General features: G+C 40.5%; 1 protein-coding gene across 2 annotated transcripts in view; it reads right to left on the bottom strand.

The window, feature by feature from the left end:
- Nucleotides 1–25,377, bottom strand: part of POLA1 (DNA polymerase alpha 1, catalytic subunit) — a 184,927-nt gene extending 159,550 nt beyond the window's left edge. Inside the window, exons 1-18 of one of the 2 annotated variants that reach the window (XM_077172117.1) lie at nt 25,197–25,377; nt 23,671–23,795; nt 22,648–22,744; nt 22,056–22,136; nt 21,161–21,276; nt 20,855–20,917; nt 19,365–19,463; nt 18,303–18,498; nt 17,906–18,083; nt 16,821–16,999; nt 13,327–13,439; nt 12,765–12,881; nt 5,790–5,864; nt 5,303–5,441; nt 4,076–4,233; nt 2,699–2,783; nt 1,839–1,900; nt 1,010–1,099 (exon numbers count right to left, since the gene is read on the bottom strand). In XM_077172117.1, the coding sequence (XP_077028232.1) occupies nt 1,010–1,099; nt 1,839–1,900; nt 2,699–2,783; nt 4,076–4,233; nt 5,303–5,441; nt 5,790–5,864; nt 12,765–12,881; nt 13,327–13,439; nt 16,821–16,999; nt 17,906–18,083; nt 18,303–18,498; nt 19,365–19,463; nt 20,855–20,917; nt 21,161–21,276; nt 22,056–22,136; nt 22,648–22,744; nt 23,671–23,795; nt 25,197–25,227 (2,004 nt within the window). In that variant the 5' untranslated portion in view covers nt 25,228–25,377. Of the gene's footprint in view, nt 1–1,009; nt 1,100–1,838; nt 1,901–2,698; nt 2,784–4,075; nt 4,234–5,302; nt 5,442–5,789; nt 5,865–12,764; nt 12,882–13,326; nt 13,440–16,820; nt 17,000–17,905; nt 18,084–18,302; nt 18,499–19,364; nt 19,464–20,854; nt 20,918–21,160; nt 21,277–22,055; nt 22,137–22,647; nt 22,745–23,670; nt 23,796–25,196 lie in introns of those variants that run through there. The other variant, XM_077172125.1, reaches the window with a different exon arrangement.
- Nucleotides 25,378–27,008: the final 1,631 nt, after the last annotated feature.

Below are 27,008 nucleotides of genomic sequence, written 5' to 3' on the forward strand. Positions count from 1 at the left end.
GAACATGAGCCAGCCACCAGGAACTGCAGGTTCACTCCAGCAGGTACCTCTGTGCAGTGCAAAACTGTGCTGGAGAAGCAGCTCCTTAAGAAAGGAGCAGCATTTCAACAGCACTAATTAAACCAGGTGAAAATTAAACTGCACTAACACAGCTCTGCTGTTTTCAGGATAGGAGAGCTCTCACACCCACTGCCCTGCTCTTGGCATCTTCAATTTTAAGCCACTGGCTGCAGTGCTTCTTCTGATTCCCTGCCATAGGCACCAGGAAGCTTAGGTCATAGGCCAACACTGGATGCCAGCTGCAGTGAGCTGAAAACATCAGGCACTGACTGCTCATTTCATCATATTCCCATTACTTAATTATTTCTATCTACCTACAGAAGTTAGGTAAAGACATATAATCTAACAAGTTGTATGTAATCAACCTCAGACTTAAAACCAACTTCAAATTGTCTTCAGAATTTTATTATGTGAAAGTGAGTACTCCACATTAATTAAACATAAAAAAAAAAGGAGCGATTGCAATAAACCCTCAGCTGCTAAAACAGTAGAAAACACAAGTATGCTTATTGCAAAATTTTTCTCAGATCTCATGGATTTATATAGATGGTTATTTTGATTTACAGCATAAACACAAATTATATGAGCATCTGAATTGCAACAGAATCTTAAGTGTACCAAGAGTTCCCATTTTTCTAGAAAACCAGAGTTTTTTGTTGTGTTTTTTCTTTCTGAGTAAAGAAAAAAACCTCAAACTTGTTTCAGGTATTGTGAAAATACTGCCTATTTTAGCTATTATAGGAAATAATAGTATGTATAAAATGCTGTCAGGGAAAATTCCGTATCATCTTTGTATCAAAATATACCTGCTGTCTCATAAGCAAACTCAATTCATAAGGCAGTCTAAGACAAGCATTAAAAAGCCTCTAAGGGGACAAAAGAAAAAGAACAAAGCTGACCAACTGACAATATGCTTGAATTTAACTCTCAAAGTCTCAGAACTACTCACCACAACAACGTCTGGGTCAATTTTGTGAATCTTCGCAAGGAAAAATCCCAGCAGTGTTCTCTCTGTTGCAGCAATCTCTATTTTAGCATTCTAAAAGGAGCAAGAGAGCACCTGATTTCAATGACCCCATAAGTTTAAAATGGAAGCATCTCCTCTCCCCTACCAGTTACAAGACAATAACAAAGCACCACAGAGTTCTGCTTTCCCTTCTGTAATTCAAGGATTTTTTTCCTCACTCCCATAGACATTGGAAAGCTTTTCTCAGAGGCTTTTTCCCTTTCTGCTTTTGAATGCAGGTGTGGTATTTTAAGAGCCTCATAAGAATCAAGCACACCAGGAAAATGTTCCATATGCATCTTTCACTCACAGACTTTAAGATCATACAGAAATAGAGGAAAAACAAAAATAAGTTACTTTATTATTCTGTCAGCTCTCCCACTACCCTTTAGAAAGAACATCTCCTAAATTTTGACAGACTTTACTCTCCAATAAAAGAAGAAACAAATTCTCCCAGTTTACTATGAGTACAGTCAGGTATAATGAAAATTAACCACAATTTTAGCCTCTTTGCAAAATCTTTCAAACTCTCCTGCCTAACACTCCTCTATTTTAAGAACACAACTAGCAGCAATACTGAATCACACAGAGCACACATCACTTTTTTACAAGCAACACAGAATAAATACCTGGATTTAAGTTTGCAGAGTGGAAAACTAACTAAATAGTCATTCCATTCCTTTGACTATTTCTCTTCACCACTTATCAAAAGCACCATAAAGTTCATATTCTATAAGGTACTGCAATCAGAAGGGTAACAAAATGAAATTACCTTCTTTCTAATGGCTTCTTTGAAGTCATAAGGAAAAATGCAATCACTCGGTTTGGAAACAGCTGCAAAAAGTGATATTTGTATTTACATACAAGTTCCTAATCATTCCCCTCCCCATTAACACCCATTCACAACAAAGTGAGCTGAGAAAACTGACCTCTGATTCTGAAACAGAAGCTTTAGGTGAATACTGTCTTTAAGATAACCAAGTAATTACTAAATTAGTAATTAAATTAACCAATTATTTACTAAAATTCCAAATTACTAAAGCATTAACAAATCTGAATCAGTCATAGTTGATGTTATCACTGGACATTAAAACCATGGGCCACAGCTCCTGAAGAGCTTCCTCTCACAAGCATTCAACACTTCATCACTTCCTGTCAGTGTCTGAATTTCAAGGTTTAGCTGATATTACAGCAAAGACACTGATGTAAGATCTTTATCCCCTAAGAAAACTTGTTTATAAATAATTCAGTTCAGAAGAGCTGAACAGAAAATAATTAAAGTGACAGTAAATAAATGGTCTAAATTGATGAGAAAGATGGAATACAACCAATAAAAATTACATGCATCTGTATAGAGCAGGCTTATAATCTCAAATTAAGATTTTTTAAATTAAGTTTTCAATAAAAAGTCAGTAACCAGTGAAGTTAAAAATAGGGAGAAAAGCCTGTCTGAGAGTTGAAATTTTGTCAGTTACCTATTTAGGCCATTATTGCTGCAGTGACAGAAAGAAATAAAAATTTACATCAATTAATTAATATAAACACCCCCCCAACCAAAAACCCAAAACAGAACAAAAAAAGAAAAAATATGGAATTAATAATTTTTCTACTCAAACTGTTCCAAGTACATACCACAGAAGTGTGTTTGAAAAGGAGGCTGAGGTGGAGCCTTATCCAAAGGAAATTTCTGATGAACCAGAGCTGCAAGAGCCACAACCTATACCAAGGAGATATAGAACACACAACTTCATAAGCACAAATAAGCATGACTACTATCCATACTCATTTCTTCCATCCTTTTTTTTAAGAACTCCTCATCTCTATTCTCTTGTTTCTCCAACAGATCTTTCTTATTTTAACTCCAACTACAAGTAGTTGAAAAGAAGAAAGTTATCAATTGACCTCAAGGAAATAAAATAGTACTTGCTCATAAATGATTATAAATTTGAGAGAAAAAATAATTCATTTTGAAAAACTTCTATTTTTATCAGTTTTTGTTCTGAATCTGACCAGACCCCACAATGTAAAGGATTCCCCATGGAGTGCAGGGGAGATGTGAGCAGGGCAGAGAAGCCTTGCCTCAGGAAGGGCTGCCCCTAAGCAAGCAGTCTACACTGCCAAGAAACCAAGAGGTTTAGTGCTTGGAAGCCAGAAGCTTTAATGACTTTTGACTGCTTGGCCTGGCTCCCCAGACACTGATCAGGAAAACCCAACAGAAAATAAAGCAGAAAGGCTTTAAAGCATCTTGGCAAGCTGAGTCCTGTTGGTACCTTGTGTATGTCCCATTACTTTGGTCAGAAACCACTTATTTTCCATACCGCCACCAAATAAAACTTTAATTCACCATGAGGAATAATTCTGCTTGAAAAATTTGCCAACCTATTAGTCTTCAATTCAATTAGCCAGAAAAAACTGTCCTATCCTATATGTGAATACTAAATCTCTTCTCCCATTAATGAGAGTTATGTTAAAAAAAAGTGCCTAAGAACACATTGTGGTCTGCAGTCCACAACTGAGAGTGGCCCGTACATCTCTCTTCCTTTCTGAGGAAAGATCTTACAGCAGAATAGCAGGTGCTCTAAGATCAATACCAAATTCTCATTTTAAAATGAGTTTTACTAGCAGAAAAGCCTGGTCATTTTACCCATAAGCTATAATTAGCGCTAGCTTAGTTAATTCATTAATACTAATCCATTAACAGCTGTGCTGGGGCAGCCTCACTTATAACTATGAGACACAACAGACAAAACAGAAGGCTTGAAAACATACATAGGATCCACTGTCACAGTAAACATTCTTACCAAGCAGGCCCCCTAGGCCAGAGTGTGACCCCAGTAAAAATTTCTTTGAAAAGCCCAGAGCAGAGAAACTTTTCAACAGTAAATATATTTAAAACATGTTTTATGAGGATCTTCCAAGCTTAGGAAACTTTTAGTTTATTTAGTTATTTATTTAGTTAGCATTATGCTAAAGAACGAAACCAAACCAAAATGAGAGCAGATTACTTACCTCATTCTGGTGAGTCTTTGGGTTCTGAATGGTCTTCATGCTGAAGGACATGACCACCAGAGGAGGAGGAGGAGAAAGCTCTTTAACCACATTCACCAAGCCAGGCTTCATGGCCACAGCCTCCACTTTACACCAGCTGACTGGCTGATTTGAAGGCTCTGAGGAAACAACACAAACCACCTCCATGCTTCTGGGAACCACAGACAAGGCTTCTCTGATGGCATTGCTGCACAGAGCACATCCTTCAAATGCTTTGTCCTGGTGGGATAGTCCAAGACACACACCAATCCTGCCCAATTTTTGGGAACTCCCTGGACCCTGACTTCCCAGTCAGCAGGAGCTCTTCAACACCACATAAAAGATTTGGATCAAGGTCTGCATATTCCAAAAAATACTTCAGGAAGCTTTACACAGAGTCATCTGTACTGGTATCAGTTCTGTCAGTGATTGAGCGAGCTGCTGAGAGGAGAACCCCCTGGTGTCAGCATTCATACAGCCAGTTCTGCACTGGAAGTGCCCCAAGGAGACTGCAGCAACAGATGCAGCTTTTGTCCAGTATGATTGACCTCCCTATGTTCATGGGAATATGCAGCACACATTGAATAAAGGGTTCTTATCAAGCCAAAATAAAGCAGCATGACCACCTCTAAGTGCTACACACCAATCATGAGGCAGAAAGGATTTAAAACTAAAACAGCTCCACACCACAAACTTTTCCAAGTGTCAGAAAAAAGAAATAAAAACCTAATTCACAAACAAAAGAAAACCACCTAGCAGCCGTTTGGTCTCAAAAATACCTATTTGCAGAAAAAAACCCCAAATCTTAGTTATCAAGAGCAGAAAGATGAGACATTTTCAAATCAAGTAAGTTTAGCTCCATATACATGACATTAGGGTAGTCATCCAACAGCAGCTGCACAGTTCCCTCTCATAGGCACTGAAAATTATAATCTCATCTGTACAGTGCACAACTTTATACAGATATTTCTCACTCCAAAAAAGGAAGAATAACTTAAAATTTGTACTAGATAATGAAAATTAAGCCAATAAGTTGCAAGATTATAGATAATGAAAATTAAAGCAATAAGTTGCAAGGTAAATGTACAAAATGATAATTCATCTGTACAATTGAAATTTCCCCTACCCCCCCAATCTATAATTGTGTTATATGTATATGTATAAATGTGTTTCCTCGTAACCAGGTATTTCACATGCAAACCACCATACGTGGATTTTTTATTTCCAGCCAGCAGGGTCCTTTGATCTTCTGATTCATCAAGAGAAGTTCCAGGCTAGAGGTGTTGGTTCCAAAGACATGTGAGAATGTTTGTCCCTTCAGGTCTTGGGGAAGCCGAGGGCATTCAGCCTAAGAAGTAACAGAGAGCAGGGAGTCATTTCACCCCACAGAAGTCTTCAAGGTTGACAAACCACATTTAGACAGCACCTTCAGTACTGAAATCACCCTCATCCCCCACAAGCAAAGCCCTAACCCACAATACCTTACTGTAATTGAGGAAATCACACTATAGGCTCCACTTAAAAATCAGGCCAGTAATGTACAAACACACTGAAGTTTAAGTTCTTCATCCTCACTGGATACATCAGCCAAGACTACAATGTTCAATGACCATTTTAATACAGAAAGTGCTCACGTTGTAGACTTAATTAGATTAAAAAACAAGGTATGGTATTTTATCAGCTTAATTATACTCACTGAATATTTAACTTCTAGATATTCAGATTTTGCTGGTACATCCGGAATCTCAAAAGCGTAGTATTTTTCCACTTTCTATACAAAACAAAGGTATATTTTCAGTATCTCCCAATTGAATATTCATTCTGTCCAATAAGAAAGCTAAAGAAAAAAAGACTAGGCAAAACACACATTTCAAATATTATGGGCTTGATCATTTACCACAAATTCTGCAACTCATTACAACCAACTGAAGACAGTAAGAATATTTTAGTGTCTGTTTTTAATCTCTAAATATTTTCTCAGCATCAAGAGTTTCTACAGAATTGACTTGCAAGAATACTAACCACTACCAAAAAAAACCACCTGGCAGTTAGGCAAACTCAGAAATATTCTTTAAATTCACAGCTTTCAGGCATACTCATGAGAATAGGTGCTTGCAGATCACTGCAAAATCCCAGAATGGCTGAGGTGGAAAGGGAACTCCAGGCATTGTCTAGTCCAGCTGCCTGCTCAGAGCTGGGTCGATCACAGTGGGTTGCTCAGGGTTCTCTCCAGCCAGATATGAATATCCCCAAGGATAGAGACTCCACAGCCTCTCTAGGCAACCTGTGCCAGTGCTTGATCTCCCTTACAGTAAAGCAGTGTTTCAGGTTCTGATAAATTTCACGTGTTTCAAATGGTATCTGTTGCTCTTGTCCTCCATTGGGCACCAGCAGGAAGTCTGCCAGACATCTTTACTCATGCTCATTAAATTTATAAACAAAAGATTTCCACTGCCAATGCCTCACCTTGAACTTTCTCTTCTGCAGGCTGAGCAGTCCCAGGTTTCTCAGCCTCTCCTCACATGACAGATGATCCAGGCCCTGTAACTATCTTTGTGGTCCTATTCTGGATTTGTTCCAGTAGCACACACACATTGTTCCTCACACAGAGGAGCTTAGCTGAACACTGAGCTCACTCCCCAGGTACTCACCAGGGCTGCAAAGGGGAAAGGACCAGCTCTTGACACTTGCTGGTAATGCCCATGGCAGCCTTGTCGCCAAGGCTACATGGTTGGCTCTTGTCCAACCTCGTGTGTACCACGATGAGCACATCCTTTCCTCCAAGGCTGCTTTCAGCCAGTCAGTCACCATCATCTACTAGTGCCTGAGGCTATTCCAGTCTTCATACAGGACCATTTCCTTTGTTTTGTATTTATGGATTCTTGTAGGTCACAAGATATATCCAGCCTGTCTAAATTTCTTTGACAGCACATCCATCTGGTATATCAGCCTCTCCTGGTTTTGTACTGTCTGCAGACTTGCTCTGTGTGTGGCTCCATGCAACCACCCAAATCATTAACAGGATGCTCAGCACAGCTGGATCCAGTACCAACCCTTGGGGTGCACCTCTAGGGACTGGCCTCCACCTGGATTTTGTGCCAGTGATCACAACTTGGAGCCCAGTAGGGCAGCTGGTTTTCAGCCCACCCCTCTGCCCACTTCACTAGCCCCCACCCCATCATTTGTCTGTGAGGATGCTATGGCAGGCAGCACTGACAGCCTTACTGGAGTCAAGACAAACAACAGTCACTGCTCTCCCCCTGTCCACCAAAGCAGTCCATCTCTTCCCAGAGGGCTACCAGCTTGGTGAAGCATCTTTTTCCCTCTGTCAATCTGCACCAAACACTCCCAAGCACCTTCTGACATTGGCCAGCTCCCTCTGCACAGAGGGGTGCATTCCATCAGGTCCCACATGCCTTTATCTGTCCAATTTGTTTAAATGTGCCTAACCTGATCCTCCTCCTCTGAGGACAAGTCTTCTTTGCTTCAGGCTTTCCTTCTGGTCTCTTGGCCATCAGAGACTGCTAAAAGCTGGACTAAGCAGTGAAGACTAAGGTGAAGAAGACATGCAGTATCACAGCTTATTCCATGACCTCTGTCACCACATGTCCTGTCCCTGTCAGCAGCACTTTTCTCCTAGTCTGCCTGTACCTACAGCATCCTTTCCTAGTGGTCTGTGCCTCCCACACCAGACCCAGCTCCAGGTGGGATTTGGCTTTCCTTTCTCCATCATGATGCCCCTTCCACAAGCCCATCCTCTAATCCTGACCAGCTCTTTGCCCACCTTCAGGCAGAGCTCCATGCATTCCCACTGCCCTGATCCACAAAAGGGCTTCCCCCTCCTTGCTATCCCAGCCTGCCTTAATCACATCCTACCCACCATATGTCTGTGATCCCAGCCAGACTTGTCCCTGTAACTGCACACAACTCCTCCCTTTACACTGCAGGCTTTTGTGTACCAGCACTTCAGAGAGGAACCCAGGAGAGATGATTTCCCAACCATCTGCCAGCTTTTATCACATGCTCACAGCAGATCATTTCTGTGACACTACTGTATTTTTCATTTTAAGTGACTTAGGTTTCACTAGAAAGTAGTCCAGTTTGTTTATGTATCTCTAACGAAGACAGTTAAAGAAGTCTGAAGTTAAGTATCACTTCTGCTTTCCTCAAGAATAATAACAATTTTCTACAACACAGCTTGTCCGTTTCTAAGAATAACTACTTTTATTTTCCAAATTATTACAATATCCTGTGCAGCATGTGCTGAAATGCCATACTCTACCATGTCATATGTGTGTTCTGCCCTGTAGTACTTTACAAACCATCTGCACCACTTTTACATACTGTTATTATGTACTTTACTACAGAATTATTACTGTAGTTATGTACTTTACTACAGAAATTCCTAGAGGCACCTTAAATTAAAAATCACATTTCCCACTGGACAATGCACTGTGTTCACCACTTTCTATACCAGACTCAGCATAATATGCCACTAGAGAAAGTTCAACAAGAAAAAACAAAATCACCATAAATGGGAATAAAATTTCAAAATTAACAAAATACACGCACAGTTAGGCGAACCTGAAGTTATTTGGTTTGGGGGTTGGATGGCTGGGGTTTTTTTCCTTAAATTAACAGCATCAGCAATAGTTCCCTCAGGGTGCTACAAGAGGTGCTGTTGGAAGCTGGTTACTTCATGTGCTACTGCAGGTGTAAGGCTGCAAAGCCCAGGCAGGAGAGGAGAGAGACCTCTGCTATAAATAGGAGGCAGACAAATCCAGAAACTCCTATGGCAACAACAGTTTCATGGAAACACAAGTGTAACATAACTTGACAGAAGAGCACCACTATGAAGCCAGATCAGCATTGCAAATTAACCATGTAAATGTAGATCTGAACTGCTGAGCCACAGCAGCGCCTAACAGGAGCAGATCAGAGCTGTGACATAATAGAAGGCAATAGCAAAAAAAAAAAAGCAATAGATGCACTGCTTTTAGCACATATCACTGGTGCTCCCCCTCCTCTTTTTTTAATTTTAATAAAAACCTCTCAGGCTTCAAACAAGTTCTTGTTGCAAACTAAGATGAACATAGTATAAAAATAGTCAGCTGTAGTGTTTCATCTGCGTTATTGCACAGAGCTCAGCTCAATTACACCAGCGTCTGGTCATAACTCAGTGAATGAATGCTTGCTGCAGAATAATCTGCCCTTCAAGTGGCCCTTCAGAGAGCAGAAACGAGCAGCAGTGATTAGCTGCTAAGTTCCTAAGTGGAGTAAGGCTGCTTTCAAATTGATTTGTGAAGACTTGCTAACTTGGCAGCAGTGCAACCCATTGAAGCTACAATTAGCAGCAGGTGCAGCAGGAAATGATAAGGCTTAAGTGTGTTCAAAGGGACAAAGTTGGGTGCTGGCAAGGCCAAGAGAACAACCTGCCTCAGTGTCTCCACATCATCACAAAAAGGGATATTCTGAATGAAAGAACTCTGTCAGTAAAAGAACCGTCAGGGATGTCAGTAACCTTCCCGATTTCCAGCTAATGATGGAGAAGAGTGGTTATCAGTTTCACAGTACCATGCAAACACTGAGACTTCACCTTACTCTGAATGCATTGCTCACAAGTCTCACCTGAGCAGCACAGCCATTTGTTTGAAGTCTTTCAAAACAACAACCCAGCACTGAACCACTGGCTGCACATCACAGAGCAGGGGAGATCTTCTAAAGCACGTTAGCCCTTTACCACACAGAGTCACAACTGGGTGAAGATTGCTCCTTTGGAGCATTCCTTTAGGTGAATGCCACAAACCATTTCAATTTAGAGCCCTGCACATCCCTATGGACACACAGATGCAAGGGCTGTGTAAAAACACCTTGTCTCTGGTGGTATGAGTACAATGAAAAGGAGGTTGATTGTGAAAAACAGTCAGGTATATAACCAGGCAAATTCAGGTATCCCAGGGGGAACAGAAGAAAAGGAGGGCACAGTAATGGGACAACCCAATTACTTCTACAATTATTATCTTGCAGAAAGCACAAAGACTCCCTGCTGTAGAGGCGTAAGCCTGGTCAGATTTGGTGCCACTTGTTCACAGTCAAGTTTGTGTAATCTGGAATATCTGAGTTACCATAATACCATCTTTGAATACTCCTCCAAGGACCCCACTAACAGTCCTGCTCTACTACTTTGCTGTCCTTTCTCTTACCTTCCATATTACTACTGCCATACCTTCCCACTGTCTCCAGTTCTCATTATACCCTCCCAGAATGCAGTAACTACCAAAATTAACTGAAAATTACACAAGAAAAATAAAGCTGGATAGCTTTTATCCTTTTAAAAAAACTCAGTTTACTTAAGAATTTAAAATAATTTGAAATCTTACTGTTCACAAACAATTCTGGTAGGTTATTTCAGAGCTTCCCTGCACCAACTATCCTGCCTAATTTATTCATGAATTAAAAATTACAAATTCACTCTTTTGCTAAAACTCTCCTTTAAATAGCTCTCTGGCTGCTCATCCCCTTTTAATGTTTCTAGAGAGCAAACAGGTCTTATCACTATTCTTCACTTTACCAGCTAAAAAAAATTAAAGCTCTTTCACAGTCATCTCTGGTATAACTGTCCTTTTGTCTCATCCTTCTAATTGCCATCTTTTGTACCAGTAGTCACTTGAGTTAATCTTTCCTCCTTCCTTTCACCCTTTAATGAGGGTGATCAAGTGTTACAATATTTAAGGGAAAATCTCAACAGTGTCTTAGTGCTCCCACTTCCCCATTCTTGTGTTATATCCAAGGACCCACATGTGCTGCAGCCATGTTCCCAGACAAGACTGTTGGGTCTTTTCGCCCTGAGTTCTGTGTAGGCTCAGTAAAAATTTGACAGGTTTTACCTTGATTTTAAAGAGCCATCTTTGAATATTCAACTCCATTACTCTATTACCTCATTCACATTATTCTCACTTGGCACACCATGGAAAAGATGGAGGTTTCCCAAGATTCTGTAAGCAGATCTGCATCTTTCGAGATCTTTCTCCCTCTTTCCTTTCTAGAGTTCGGGAGTACTCCTCTCTTTTAAAGAAAAATTTTCTTTTGAGTTCTCTCCCTCATTCCTGAAAGGATTTTTGAACAGTGAGCTATCAGCAACCTGTCTTTTTATCTATTGTTAAATTTACTCCTTTCAGAATAAATTTACTCCTGATCCCACATGTAGTCATGTTATAATCAACTATACGTGAAAAATAACAGAAAACTGAAAAATCTGAATTTACATCAGTTTTGAGAGAAAAAATATGCTAGAGCAAAAAAAAAAAAGGCCTCACAAAGTACTGATGTACATCAATTTTCCCTGAACTCAGTAAATAACACACTAAGCTACAAGTTGCTGAAAAGATGTCCTGTCTTGCATGATTTCAGTATTTGAGAAACATTGCTCACATTTTCACTTTAACAACTGAAACTTTCAGAATGACTCTAGCTAGCTTTGGATGAGATGACCTCCTGAGAATCTTTCCAACCTGAATTACCACACAAACTGTTTTTATTTTCCCTCATTTACATATTGTTACATTCCATTCTTCCTGCATTTTTACTTGTCATCTCACTTGCTGATTAACTATTCAGGAATGAATCCTGTAAAATCACAAGATTGCCAGGATGGGGGAAGTTACAGCTAATGAAAATCAGCTTTGCCAGACTAATGACAAGTTACTTCAAGAAATATAAACTTTTCTGAGTACTTCAGTCAGAACAGAAGTACTTTTCCCCTAACTTGACTGTTTGCCATATTTCCCCACCCAAGCTTCCCACCTCTGCCCTCCCCTGTAAAAGACAAATACTCTATGTAAGTGGACAATAGAGCTCTGACACTAATTCAGTGTCAAACTAATTCAGTCCAAATCTGCAACATTCTCAGCTCTATCAGCTCTTTTCCTGCACACTCCTGACAAGTATTATCTTAAATTTATGTGCAAAGTTTCCATCATAGCAACATTTTGTTTATCCAAAGTCATTTTAAAGATTTGTTGAGCAGGAGCACAGCAAAATAACACTTTTAAGACTATTGCCCATCACTCTAAGCACAGAACAGCTTTCAAGACTGAATGACAGCCCTCACTTGCTACCTCCTGCACAGCCACACTATGACAATCCACACTCTGAGCAGCATGCACTCTAAAAGATAAATCCACAAAGGTGAGAAGAAGGATGAGACATGCCAAGAGATAAAGTTCAATAAGATGTCTGATCAAATGCAAAGACAGTGTAATCCTAGAGTACTGATTTATCTGCTGGACAACACAATCTTTCATTATAAACTCTGGCAACACGAGCTGTTACTAAAGCTTTAGGTATCAGAACTTCTATCTGTTCTGCATTCTCAAAAACAGCTCAGCAAGCCAGTCTGACACTCAACTCAGTTTTAAAGAAGCTAATGAGTGAGTATTTACAAATGCATTGTTTAAACTTCTGGTGGAACAACCATGTTGCAGATTAACCATTCTTAAAGGAATATAGGCATTTTTAATGGTTTTTACAAGCAGGTAAATTTACACACATCAGGAGTTATATATTTGTAATTTGGCACAACCTCCTTCCCTGGACAATGTTTCAACAGCCTTCCCACCTCACAATCCAGAAAACAACAGAAAATGACCAAATAGGATGCTTGCAAACAAACCTTGGATTTGAACTTCATGATCTTGTACTTTGGTGAAATGGTGTCATTAAATTCCTTGAAAACACTCATTATGGTTACTGGAGTCTCTGTCTCTTTACCAGTAGATAGGTCGATTTCCTCAAAAACAGAAGTGAGGTTTTACAAATTAACAAAAATGTCAGCAGACATGACAATAAGTTGAATTTTACTTTGCAATTATGAATCATGTATCTCTTTTTTTAGGAAGAACTAAAACGCAATCAGCCAAGAAATTCCAAACTTAGAAGATATTACTTGAAACAGAATGTTTAAAAAGCACTAAGTTCTCTAGAAATACTTCAAGACCACTTTATTTGCAAAGCAGCAAAGGGTGAAAAATTGTCTGCCTTTGTTAGCTAGGCTCAGGGGAAGTCACAGGGCTCTACCCTGCAGCTCACATGTGATGTACACATTGTTTTTGACTTTATCATCTACACCAGACAACACTGGCTTCCAACAGCTTCCATAGACACTGCTAAACTCCCAACCTGCCACAACAGGATGAAAGGCACTTATGTTTGACGTGTTTAAAAGTCACACTTACTGTTTCACGTGGCAGCAGATAAACAGTTCTCTCAATATTTTTCACTGTCACACAACAGCTGACATAGGTGTTTGCAGATTCAATCCAAACTTTGCCAAACAAAAATACCACACCTAAGGAAGAAGGGCAAAGAATTCGATATGCAGTTTTGCAATTAATCATTTCTAATCTTGCTTGAAGCAGCTTATAATGTGTTCTTGCATTGAAACACGACCATTGCTGTGTTAGGCCCTTGAACAACAAATCTTTCCAATGCATCAGCACATTCTAAATTGTTTTAAACACCAGCTTTACAAACAGACACCTGTATCATTCTTCCTGTCTCTACCTCTATTGCTATAGTAACACCTGGTATGTAAAATCCAAAATGGCATTACACAGCCAGTCTCAAAATTCTGCTCTGATATTCCATTGCTGCCTGTACTAGTTTGATAATCCCTGGAGAGAGGGAGGAAGGAGAGAGATGTCAGTGAAAACTGAAGATTATGAGAATGCCTATGCTGTCAATCAATCCTCTAACATGTGTTATCTCCAGTTTTCCACTCCTCAGCTAGACCAGTACAATTGACTCCTTTTCCCTACACTTCAGTACCCTGAGATCAAGACTCAATTACCAATAAAACGTGCAGAAAAACATTCTTAAGACAAAAACTGGAAGCTGATCAGCTTTCAAGTGACTATTTTTAACAAATGAGGACACCAAAAGATGCATGACATTCCTAGGAACCCTGGGTGCCAAGACAGCAGTTGTAACCAAGGGAGACACTCAGAAAGACTATACAGAGCTGGACCAGTGGCAATCGACTTCACTGTGGACAATGCCCTTACAGTACATGCACACCTTTGAGCCCAGAGATCCTGGCAATAGAACAAAATGCTGCAAACTGCTAATCAAATTATGTCAAACTTAAAAATAACACAGTACCAAACCACCCAACTGTCACAAACAGTTTGCAAATTACAAGTATAAAAAACTTCTAAGTACAACTCAGAAATCTGGCTTTACTGGATTCCCTTCAAGCTCCAAATGATTTGGAATTTGATTATATGGATGAGAGTCTTCCTACAGCATACTGCTATTGATGAAAACAGAAATATCCATGCTGAGACTGTCTCAGAAACAGGGCTTCATGCATAGAATCTGCACTTCTCCTTGGCCTGGCAATGCACAAACAAGTCCTTGGTTAAGAGTTATAACTTATCTTTGCCAGCAGATCTATCAGACATAAAGGCACCTTTCTTACTCCATTAGATCAAAGATAAATCAGTGAAGATGCACTAAGATGGATGACAGAGTCAACGTGACAGGCTATGAAAAATCATTTTCTGAGTGCTTGGAATAGATGTGCACAAGACTACTTTTGTCAAGGACAGAGAATGCTGCAGTTTTGAAGATGATGAGAGCAAGGATACAAGTTTCAACTGCACAAAGTATCTTAAGAAATTTTAATACAGAGGCAATCTTGAAGATTTAGACAGTTTGAATAGAAGTATGGAGAAAGAGCTCCAATTGCAGATCTAAGTGACAGGGAAGATGAAGTTCTTGTCCCCAGCAATCTTTTACTTTTTTGTTAAGGGATAAAAAAAAACCCCACCTGATATAGGTTTGTATCATAAAGACGAAACTGAGAGAGAGACCACAAAACAGTAACTGACTACTTGAACAGCTGGAAATATTAAGAGCATGGAGTACTTAATCTGTCAGAGGGGTACATATAAGCAGGGGAGTAGAAAGAAGGATACATGAGCCAGTCAAAGATAGGGCAAAAAACTGCCTGGATTGCAAAGACAAACTTCTATCAACTCTAGCACAGACAAATAAGTGATCTTAATAACCAGACTTCACAGAATTAGATTAATTTAGAATGGAAGGATCTCTTTTTAGATCATCCAGTTGAACACTGGCACACTCTATCACCCCCACAGACAGTAAAAGCAGAACTAACTTCAAAGAGTTTTCAGAAACATTTCATGCAAAACCAAAAGAAAAAAAAAATCAACCGAGAGATATCAGGCCCTATGCCCTGCAAGACTATGGAAAGAATAAAGCAAGAAAAAATACTAATAAAGCTTATAAATCAAAGCCTGTGAAAAGAAAGATCATGCTACTAAATGAATCAAAAGGTAAGCAAAGTCAAGACACAGGGAAAATGTCTTGCAGAGGGGAAAAAAATAAGGGAAGGTTTTATTCGTTATTTCTTTAAAATGTTAATAGGATCACAATTCTCGAGTTCTCTGCCTAAGATCATAAAGGGAATTATGAAAAGTAAGCCTCCAAAAAATCATTAAGTTTGAAAGAGTCTTATGATTATGCTATAATATTTACTCTTCAGGCAATGCATTTGACATCACAGCAAATGAGGCACAAACAAAGATCATGAACATGTTAAACAAAAAGCAGTATCAAAATTTTCCCTTCTACATTACTAATTGAAAACAGGTGCAGTCTTTATTATTCAATCCTGAAAAAGTCATAATGAGAAAAGAACACTCCTTGCATGCGAGGAACAGAAATCCTTTCATAATTATGTTCCATTCAGCAATCACTGACTTAAAAGACAAAAAAAAGGAAAAATAACAATAGTGGGTTCTTTACAAGTAGCAATTTTATATTAGAGCCATTGATTTCATCAAGATATCTATGATTATTACCACTCCCATCACCAAGCTGTTCAGCCCAGCAGAGTCTCATATTTAAGTTTGGCATCCCAACTCACAATAAAAGGTGTTAACAAAGAAATGTATCTGACTCAATGCTTACAGTTTCAACTGAAAAAAACCTCCAACAACACATGAAAGAACCTTCTGGTAAACACACATGAAGCACAAACTAGAAACCCAATACCCTAAAGCTGCTGATGAAATGAGGGGATGGATGGGAAGTGCTCAGAACAGATGTGAACACAAACTGTTTTGTCAGAGCTGATTTCAGAATGAAGCAATTTTAAGACTATGAGAGCCAGCAATCTTAATTTGAAGACAACCTTCAAGATTTAGATAGTTTGAATTAGGGGATAAGCAATACAAGACAGACCTTGTATTTTTCAGACCACCTTCCTCCCTTGACAGACATACCTTTCCTTTGCATAAAATCATGCAACTGCTACAGTACAGGCTTTTTATTCATCCACGTGAATTTTGAGCTACTTTTCCAAAAACAAGAAAGCATGCTCAGTTGTTGCATCACTGAGCAAGAAATTAACAACTTCAGCTTGCTCCTGGAATGTATAAAATTTTGAGAAAGACCAACACTGAACAGTGCTAGTAAGTCCCTTTTACTTCCCTAACTCTATCCTAGGCCAAAAGATGACATTCTTCCCATAATCACAGTGCCTTGTTCTGCCTCTTCTGTACAGAGGTACACAAATACAAGACACAGAGACACAGGGCAACTGGATGTAATTCAGTTAAGACTGAAAACCTCAATTTTCAAAAAAGAAAATCTGAACAAAAAGAATCAGATTAGCATTTTCTGCCTTTAGCTGAACAGTTACCTGGCTGACTGAACTGATCTTCATAAGCATCCAGCCAATAAAATCTGAAGACTTGGTCATCACTTTCCCCATTCACAAGTGGAAGGAGATTGGGGTCCAGTTGAACTTCTGCTGCTACTAGATCAGCTTCATCCTCATCAATTCTGTCCCAACACGAGAGACCTGGGAGAGAACTACTTCTGCAGGTTTTGCAGAAGAATAAAAAAACAATTAAAATTGTGCCTTTGCAGTAATTACCATTTTGATTTTTTCCAGGCCTGTATTTTCACACCTTTTGTTTCTCTTTCCACTACCAAGCAATATTCCCAACACCTGGGTTCCCTCAGGTTTCTTCTGCAAAGAGGGATGGAGTCACAAAGACAGACACCCACATTTAACTATGGGCCCTGAGACACCACATGCAGGCTTTGAAAATCAGTCACCTGATATTTCAGCCTTGGTCAATTCAAGTCTTCACATATCAAATATATCCATCCATCTATACAAGTTGCTTAGTGGGAACAAAGGATTATTTCAACAAAATTACCTTTTCAGTCATTAGATGTTTAGGTCTTTTTCATCATTCAATTATTTTACAGTTTGAATATTTTGTTATGGAAACCTATGATTCAAGATTTTCCAAACATTAAAAAAAAGTCCAAAAACAGGGAAAAGCCCACCTTTTTTCCTATTTCCAAAGACAAAGCTGTTCACCATTACTTTTAGCAACAAAACTTTTACCTACATCTATTACAAAATACTTTCAGATTCACTTGGAGTAAGTATTGTTAGAAATTCCTTGGTTTTGCTTACTGCCATCAAAGTTCACTATTCAACACTTACACTGAATCACTTCAGTGTGCTGAAGTACATGTTATCACGTGCTAGATCCCAAAAACATCAAATATTTTTCAATTAAGTAGCTATCAGCATGTAACTATTTTTAATGTAACTACAAAGAAAAAAGTATTGCATAGCATTATTATCATTCTGTCTGTATCACAATTATCCCTGTGGCAAAGACAAATATGAAGCTAAATCTAAGGTGAATGGAAACTGAGAGCCTTCTTAGTGGAAGGAAAAAAAGAAGCAGAAGAGATTCTTACAAGACAGATGTCTCTTTCTTCTCTGATTCCAGCTGCTCTGTCTCTTTCTTCTCAATTTCACTGTCTCTTTTCAAGCTTTCAGCTGTCTCAGGTATAGTTTCCACATGCTCTGCTTCCATAGGTTCATCAAAGTCCTCCTCATCAAAATCCATCATTCCCTGATCATCATCTGGAAGTGCTGCAGGTAGAACTAAAGGCTTGAATCATCAAAATTACACACTGCATACTACAGCAGTATGCAGAGATAGCACACCATAAGCATGACCATAATATACAGTATTGATAGCTTAAATATGATACTTTGTTCTATCTAAACTAGTACAATTTAACAAGTGTTTTAAAACTACTAGACCATCTTTAAAGTTTCCAGAATTGGGTTTTCATTTACTTTTGATACCTTTAGTAGCTTTCTCTCCTACTGCCTTCACTATTCTCTCATTTTCTATAGGTTTTTGTACATTCTTGGTGTCCTCATTTTCAGAGACTCTGACAGATTTTGCTGTATTATTGGGGTGTTTAGGATGAAATGAAGCTGGAGGAGGAGTTTCCTTTCTGACATGAGCAGGAGCTTTCTTTGATATAGGGGTGATTACCTGAAAAACATTTCCACCATGAGTTAAAAATAATCTTGTAAGAGCAAAGAAGAAAAAAAATAAACAACAAAACCTTTCACTTGCTATTTGCAGATCTAGTAACCAAGGGTAGAGGAAAAGTTCCACATTTTTTGCACCATGATCCTCTCTTACTACATCTCCCCATTTTTTTCCAATTACTTCTAGTTTTGAAGACAACTGTTAGGATGAGTAGCACTGGTGATTATTTTCAACATAGGAGCTGATGTCACAGAAGGTTTCACCAATCAGATGTATCTACACAACTCAACTTTCCTTCTACAGACCATTACCAACTATCTCTTCGTATTTCCAGCTATAAAGTCCTTTCCATTTACCAGAAAGCCTAACAAAATGCTAGCCTTCCATCCTCAGCAGCCCATCCTCCTCTTGCTCCAAAATCTTCCACTAGGGCAAACTTCTATCCATACCAACAATTTTCCATTTGTTTTCCATTTCTGCAAACAAATAGTTTCTTATCCTTTTCCACACTACTGCTTATTTCACCTCCCATCCTGCTCTCCTTGCCACAAGGGTCTTTTCTACTCTTTGAAAAAAGAGCAGAAACTCACCTTCATGTGGTGCATTGAACATTGTAACAACAGTTTCACCTGTCAAATGTACCAGCTACAAACTCCTACTATACTACAGACACAAAACTAATTGTACTGTTTATGTGTTCACATGAAAGGCAATGCAGAAAAAAGCACAAAGTTACACTGTAACACTGCTATGGAAGCTTAGGAGAAATTTCCAGGAGGAGAAACAAAAGTCAACAGTATTCAAAAATCAACAAGAACACAGATTAGTGCTTATTAATAATGAGAACATTTTTTCCCCCCCTTTACCTTAGGAGTTTGGGACTGTACAGAGAAAGGATTGAGTGGTACTCCAGCAGATCTTTTCCTTTTCAGCACTATAACTGGTGGTGGACTTAGCTGAACTGTCTGAATATTGAAAGAACAGACAAAGTGACAAAAGGAAGAGTTGTTTAGTGTTTTCTTTTGCCTTGGTTAGTAACATTTTCCTTTCAAGAGAAAGAGGAACACCGATATTTTAGGCTGATGAAGAAAACACCTCCTGATATGAGACCCAGCCCCATAAAATAATGTTACCTGAGCAATCAGCCCATGAAGACACACACTAGATTTTTTGGGAGAGGAAACAATCTGAGGAAAACTGCCATCAATAAGTGAAAGTTTTCAAACAGTGAGAATTTCAACAGCTAACTGTGCCTTTATTGCACAAGTATCAGAATAATTTGTGCTGCTTTTCATATCTGCTGAAGCAGTAGTATTGAAGATACATGCCTCATGAAAGGCTGAAGTGCTCCTTTAGTACTGTTCCACTAGAGGAAAACACAACTTATTTACAGATATTTTATACTTGACCTTATCGACGGTTAATAACAGAAATTTTAAAACCAGTAACAACAACAAAAAAAGAGCAGCTAACTAGTATTTAAGTAAATAGAAGGCACAGTGTAATTATTTTCCCTAATCAATGCTCCACAAAATTGACAGCATTAAATTGCATTTCTTCAATGATACCAGGGGGCAGGGGCAGTTATAGTCATGGGGGGTTTTATAGCCTCAATCAGATGTCATAAAGAGGAGTAAAATAATAAGAGCACAAAACTAAGAGAATAACTTTATATTGGGATATCCTATAGCCTTTACAGGGCTGAAAAAACATGTTCAGCTTATTATGGTCCAACATGTTCCACCTCAGTATCTCACTACTACAGCAGTTTCAACATTTATGTGTGAGCAACCCTTCTGGTTTTAAGAAATCTTGCTAAAAGGGCATCACATATTTGAGACAGTCCAACCCTGCACTCCTGCCTCCAAGGGAGTGTTAAGCTGGTCCCCTGCAGGAAATCATGGGAAGCAGGAGGCAGACAGAGGTTCAGGTTACATCACCTTCTGAAACACTGCTCCCTCAGCTCCTCCCATACAGCTCAGATGGAGATGTCCTGCAGCTGAGGTGTGGTGACAGACACACAGCACACAATTCAGAGGCAGCCAAGTCCTCTTTCACTCCACAGAGACTCAAACCCTGAAGGCTGCATTAGTACAGGCTCCACATCATCTTGATATAAACAAGCTGTAACCAGGTTATAGAGGTATTGCCTTACCAAGCAATGCAGTCATGCAACATCTGCATGGTGGAGAGAACAGGCAGAGAGCACACACGTGTGGAATATATCAATGAGATGTGCTATGGATGAAATCAGTCTTAAACTGTCTAGTTTCACAAAAAAATGTATTTTCTTGGTGTGTTCCATGACAAATTAATGGATTAAGGTTATTTCCAACGGTTTTATTAACATACTTACTTCAGCACTAATATCTTGAAGAATATCCCCGAGTAAATCATCCTTGGACAGGTCCACAGTTTTCTGTAAGGTGAAATTGGCCAAACAGTTCTCAGTTACATGTGCAAACCCAATCAGCAGAAAATGACTAAGAGGATTTCCACAAAACATACACAACATTTTCAGAAATGCTCCATACACAAGAGATCATAATAGAAGTTTGTCTCACTAGACACAAGAAACTAAAGTGGGTCTTTGGTTTACTCCACTCCCACTAAAACTGTGAACAAGTCAGAAATATTTAAATTCAAAAATGTGAAAACTTACATCTGTGTTTTTCTTCCCAGCATTGGCCATAAACATAGACTTAATTGTGTTTGGCTTTGACACCACAGATTTTTTCACATTCTTTTTATCAATTGCAGATGTTCTGCCACCTTTTCCTACCAAAACAAAAAATTTTAAAATGTGAATTTCACGTTAAAAAATTCAATGTTTACAGGTCCAGTTATTAGCAGGGATAGATAACCAAGGTAGTCTGCCCCTTCTACCTTTGCACTTCTGGCTGAAATGAAGCCTAGTCATCTTTCAGCTTTGTAGGAGCTATCATGCACATAAAAAAAATGAAAAGCCCTCTCATCACCCTCTCTTTCCTAATCATGTCACAGATGCCTTTTGCATACTCCAGAAAAAGGACAAAGATACTTTACATGGAAGCATTTCCAAGGAATAAAAAATGACTGTCCGGGAGTTTGGCACTAGGCTTGGATTCTCAACATCACACTCAGTTTCTCAGTTTGCCACCAGATTACATTAAAAAATGGGAAAACCATATGATCCAAGGTTCCTACAAGCATGCAAGTATTTTAGTGGTCAAGAGAAACCACCCATCTTTTAGGCACTGGCTTTGAAAACCAAGACTCCTCCCAGATGCATTTTTTCTAGAAGTGAATCCCCATTCCACAGCAGACTGAGCAGCAGTGCCCCAGTCATGCTGAAGCAGCTAACAGTGATGTGACCTCAGTTTGTGAGCCTCCATCCTCTGCATCACTGGGGCTGAATAAAATCCACAGGCACCAAATGACAGAGCTTCAAGTAAGAACACAAAGTAATCTGTCATTTGACCATATTTATCACATTTACTGATGGCAGGAAGTTGCCCATTTTGGGTATCTTTTAAAAGACCCTGGCAGGCAGTCTCCAGTGGTCACATGTAAGTTACCTTTCTTATTGGAAATAAGAGCATCATCATCCAGATCTTCATCAAAGATTTCCCTTCCATCTTCTACATAACCTATTCCATCTGTAGAAAAATTGTTTAAAAACTGTGGTTTAAATTCTGTCTTCTGACATTCCTGAATTTTTTACATATTAAACACTTTCCCCCCTTTAATACAGAGCAAAAGTTACAAAAGCAAGTATTAAATCTAATAACTAAATCTAAAGTTACAAAAGCAAGTATTAAATACAGCACTCTCAGCTGTATCTTCTATTAGACTAAATATATTCTTACATTTTTGATTAGAAATTACTAATAACAGTACTTTTTTTTTGGTAAAACTGTAACACTGATAACTGGAAATAAAATTTCAACAACAGGTCTTCATGGGAAAATATTTTCATTATCATACTAACAGACTATTATGAGAACAATCCAAGATTAATTTATATTAAAAGAATGCCTTTCTCTTGTCTCCTAAAACAAATTTTAAGAATATACTAACAATAACTTATCTCAAAGCATGAACATTATGAAACCTAATTGAATTATAACACTAGAACCAAAATAACTCTCCAAATTAATCTTAACTTACCATCATCAACAATCCAGTCATCATCCTGACGGTCTCTGACCATCTTGGAGTATTCATCCTCATCTATTTCATCATAAACACCCGTGAACTCTTCAACCTACAGTTAAAGTATACTGAGGATTAATAGTTTCCATACCATCAATATTGCAGATCATCAGGCAGAATGTAAAAGTTCCCAAGAATGCATGTAGGGTTCCTACACTGCTACACTGTTCACAGCTTTTGGCAGTGATAAAAGACAAGTTATCAATTCTTAAAATTATCACAGTATACTGAAACTCAAAATCTACTGAAGCACTGGCAGAGTTTTATTTGAAAGCTACTTGCTTTATTGCTCATTTCATTACCAAAAACAATTTTTAAAAAATAAAAAACCTAGCAGTGAAAACTTGTGGCCTTGGCTCTAGTCTCAAACACCAATCTGAACTCAACAAAAAGGAAAGGGATTTGATGTACCCAAGTAGAGTGTTCACAGAAAATTTGCATGTTAATGATCTAAGGACTTCTGGTTTCTTTACATTTATTCACCTCAATGAGGAAGTCACTTCCTGTTGGCACCACGACTGGACAATGTTACAGTATAAATGTTACACTGCCAGGTTTTACTTCCTCCACTTAAATTGAGGTCTCTTTGTGGAAACACAGCATATCAATACTAATGGATTTCAGTCACCTAAAGTTCTGAAATTAAAGTTTCATATCATTTGAGATTAAAAAAAAAAATACTTCCTCTCATACCATTAATTATGCAATTTTAAGAATTGGCCCTTCCCTGTAGCATAGTTCTCAAGCAATGGCAGTTAACAAAACTGGGTTGGTTTGAAAACAGAAAGAAACAAATAAATTATATTAGAAAGCAGAAAACTACAGCTACACTCAGAAAAACATACACTATTAAAAACACAAAAGCTGATCTGAAAGGCTTATTTTGTTTCCTCTAACTTTTACATATCTATAAACAGTGATTAAGCTGCTCAGCTCACATTCACTTTTAATTAAGAAGAAAAGATGAGGAATTTTCACCTCATATTTTAATTTTTCCCCAGCTTTGGCTTTTTTCAGACGTTCAAGTGCTTCTTGCTGGCCTCTTCTATTCTTCCTCTCACGTCTAGAACGTGATGCTGCAAAACTTCCAGACTCACTCATAACTGTAATTAATTAAAAACAAGAGAAATTAGTTTAACAATGAGCTGTTAGCTTTGGTACTTAAGCGTCAGTGATGCATTAATAGATGACTGCGGTTTTGCTTAAAACCAACACCTACTTGGCTAAAAGCTCAGTCACAGATGGCTAAACCAATTCTGGAATGATACTGAGGGCATGGCCTGACAGGGAGCTCAAACAGCCCTCTCATGCCAGCTCACATTCAGCATGAAGCTACCACCTAGATTTCCAAAGCACCTCTCAAATCCCATCAGCCTCTCCCTGTAAGAGATCCCTCCACCACTCTTTCCTTGGGAATTTCCAGCTCCTTTTATTTTGCATGTCTCCATGACAACTCAGGAACACCAGACCTGGAGAAGGCCTACACTGCTACAAAGCAGCGACGTTTTTAGGCGATGTTTTTAGGCGGTTTCCACAACGTTTGAGTGTGACCAGATTGAAACAAACTAGAAATCTGTTGACAGCTGACACCCCATTTCCTCTTCTACTTCCTTCCCTCCCAAAATGCTCTCCCCAGAAAGATGCTTTCTACTTCTCCAGATCTTTTTTTCTTTCTCTTAATTTGGGGAGGAACACTTATCTGACCAGAGGGAACAAACGGGCCCAACCCAAGTCCTAGCAGCACACAAGCACCCGGGGACAAGGCCGCGGGCTCGGAATGAGGAGCTGCACACCCCGTGCAGGCACAGGAGCCCCAGGTGGCCAGAAGAGCAGGGCACTCCCCTCCTGGGGGCAGCAGGACATCGCCCTGTGACCGGAGCTGCACCCCGGCAGCGCGGCTGAGAGAAGGCCGGATCGGCATTGCTAAAAGGGGCATTTGCACTGCCTGCTGCCCCGCGGGGGAGAACAGCACAGACCGCTCTGGGCGCGTTTATCTCTGTTAATGCTCCGCCTTCACTGCCAGCGCCTCAGGCAACGCGCTCCTCTGGGACACGCGTGCTCCAGCCCCAGCCGGGGCCACCCCTGCCCGCCGCTGCCCCCTGGGCTGAGACACGAGCGGGCAGAGCCGCCCCAGCCGGCGGGGCTGCACCGCCAGCGCGGGGCCGTGCGGCCCGAGCCCGTCCCCGGGCGGATCGCCCCGTTCCGCGCCCGCCCGGAGGGGGTCCCGCCGCTGGGGCAGCGCGGGCGCGGTCCCGCCGAGCCCCCCCAGAGGGACGCGGGACCCTCGCGCGGCGCTGTCCGCCCCCACCACGACCGACCGACCGACCGACCGACCGACGCGCACGCGCGCCCCCGCGCCCAGTGCGCGCGCGCTCGCGCTCGCCCCGCCGCCGCTGCCCGGTCGCCCCCCGCCTGACAGCGAAACGCCAGCGCCTGCGAGGGACGGGGACAGGCAGGAGAACAAGGACAGGAGCCCCGGCCGCCCCGCCGCCCCCGGGTCTCACCGTCCGGGCCCCGAGCGCCGCTCTCGGCCATGGCGCTCGCGCCAAAGGCTCCCGAAAGTGGCGCGAGACGCGAGCCCCGCGCGCCGCCGCCGGGGTCGCAGCCAATCAGCGGGCGCGGGGGCGGGGCCGCCCCGGGCGCGGAGGGAGCGCGGCCCGCGGAAGGGCCCGGCCCGGTCCGTCCCGCCCCGGCCGGGCCCGTCCCGCCCCCACGGGGCCCGCAGCGGGAGCGGCGCTCGGCGCCGGGCGGAGCCGCTTCCTGCGGGAGGCCTGCACCGCCGGGCGCGGGCCTGGGCTGCGCTGGGCCCGCTGCTGCGGCCCCGGCTTTGCCGGCGTTCTTTTGGCCCCAGGGCCCGCGGTATCCCGCGAGTCTGAAGGGTCTGAGCAGGGCTCCATGTGCTGCAGGGCCCATAGCCCGTACGGGTCCGGTGCCGCAGTTGGGGCAAAGCCATGTTTAAATGCTTTGTCATAAATGTATCTCGTCTGAATGTCACGTATAAAATACATCTCCTGAGCTCGGAGAAGGCGGTGGCCGATGCTAGTTGATAAAGGCTGCAGCCAGGCTGGAGCATGAAGGTGAAGAATCACCTGGAACAACGTTAAAAACGGGGATTTCCCACACGATTTCCATCGACCTGTAACCCCTGAAGGGCAAATAGTGATCATGACAATATTAACTTATGTAGGAGCCATGGTCTTCTTTTTGCATATTTAGGTATGATGCTCTATCACAAGTTTCAGGACCTTCTTCAGTAAATGACTAGAGTCTTTCAGAGGCTGGTCAGCTTAGTGACAGAGTATGTTTGATATAAATATATATATATATATTTGTGTGTGTGTATGTGTAAATTTAATATGTAAATATAGTTTACGCATATAAAAATACATATTTGTATGTAATATATATATATATACACATATTTGTATATATATATATATATAATATTGGATGCCCTCCTATTTTCCAAACCTTTTTTCCTTTTTATTTTCTTCTTCACTACAAATGGAAAGGAAAAAAGAATGTAGATTCTGACTGGATTTCTGATATCTCAAGAGGCCAAGTGTGTGTAAGGCTCTGAGAAAAGACCCACCAGACTTTTGTTCTTGCATACCCCTGACTTGGTCAGGGTGGGAAGGTGGGGTATATTCTCTTCCTTTTGAGGCTACAGAGATGCCTTCACTCAAATGTGTCAAGAGTACTTACATAACAGCCTTTAGCTGAGGAGCAAGGACTGTGTCCAGAAAATTACATATTTCAGTTTCAAGCAAAGATGGGAAAAGGTTTTAGAAGCTTCAATTAAGACAACTGAAGCATTACAAGTCCTCTCTTCTAGGAGTGTTCACATCTGTCTGCGTGGGCATTCAGAAACCCAGGGAAACTGATGAGGTTCGTGCTGTTTCACCACAGATTAACCTCGATATTTTGTCCAAAAACATCAGTGCTGGCCAGTCATTACTCAAAAAACCTACCACCATCATTTGTAGAATTTTGTGGAGAAGCATTTACTGCTCATGAAAATATGCAGGCAGTGACTCCAGCTTCTTGCAAAGGCAGGTGGCACCACAGGGCTCTCTCCTTAGGGCTGATATGCTGTTGCAGAAATGTGAACCAATATTATTGGGTCTTAATATACTGATTGTTTTCAATTACCTGGAGATAATTTATATGGTTCTGAAAATGAAAATTACTTTCCTTCCTTCTCCACCAGGACTCCTTAGCTTTGGTAAGAGAAATAAAAATCCTCCCAATCCTCCAAACTTACATACTCAGGTGCTAGTACAACATTATCCCACTGCTGGACCTAGTCTAGGTAG

The sequence above is a fragment of the Agelaius phoeniceus genome, chromosome 2 (assembly GCF_051311805.1).
Source record: "Agelaius phoeniceus isolate bAgePho1 chromosome 2, bAgePho1.hap1, whole genome shotgun sequence".
Classification (NCBI taxonomy): Eukaryota; Metazoa; Chordata; class Aves; order Passeriformes; family Icteridae; genus Agelaius; species Agelaius phoeniceus.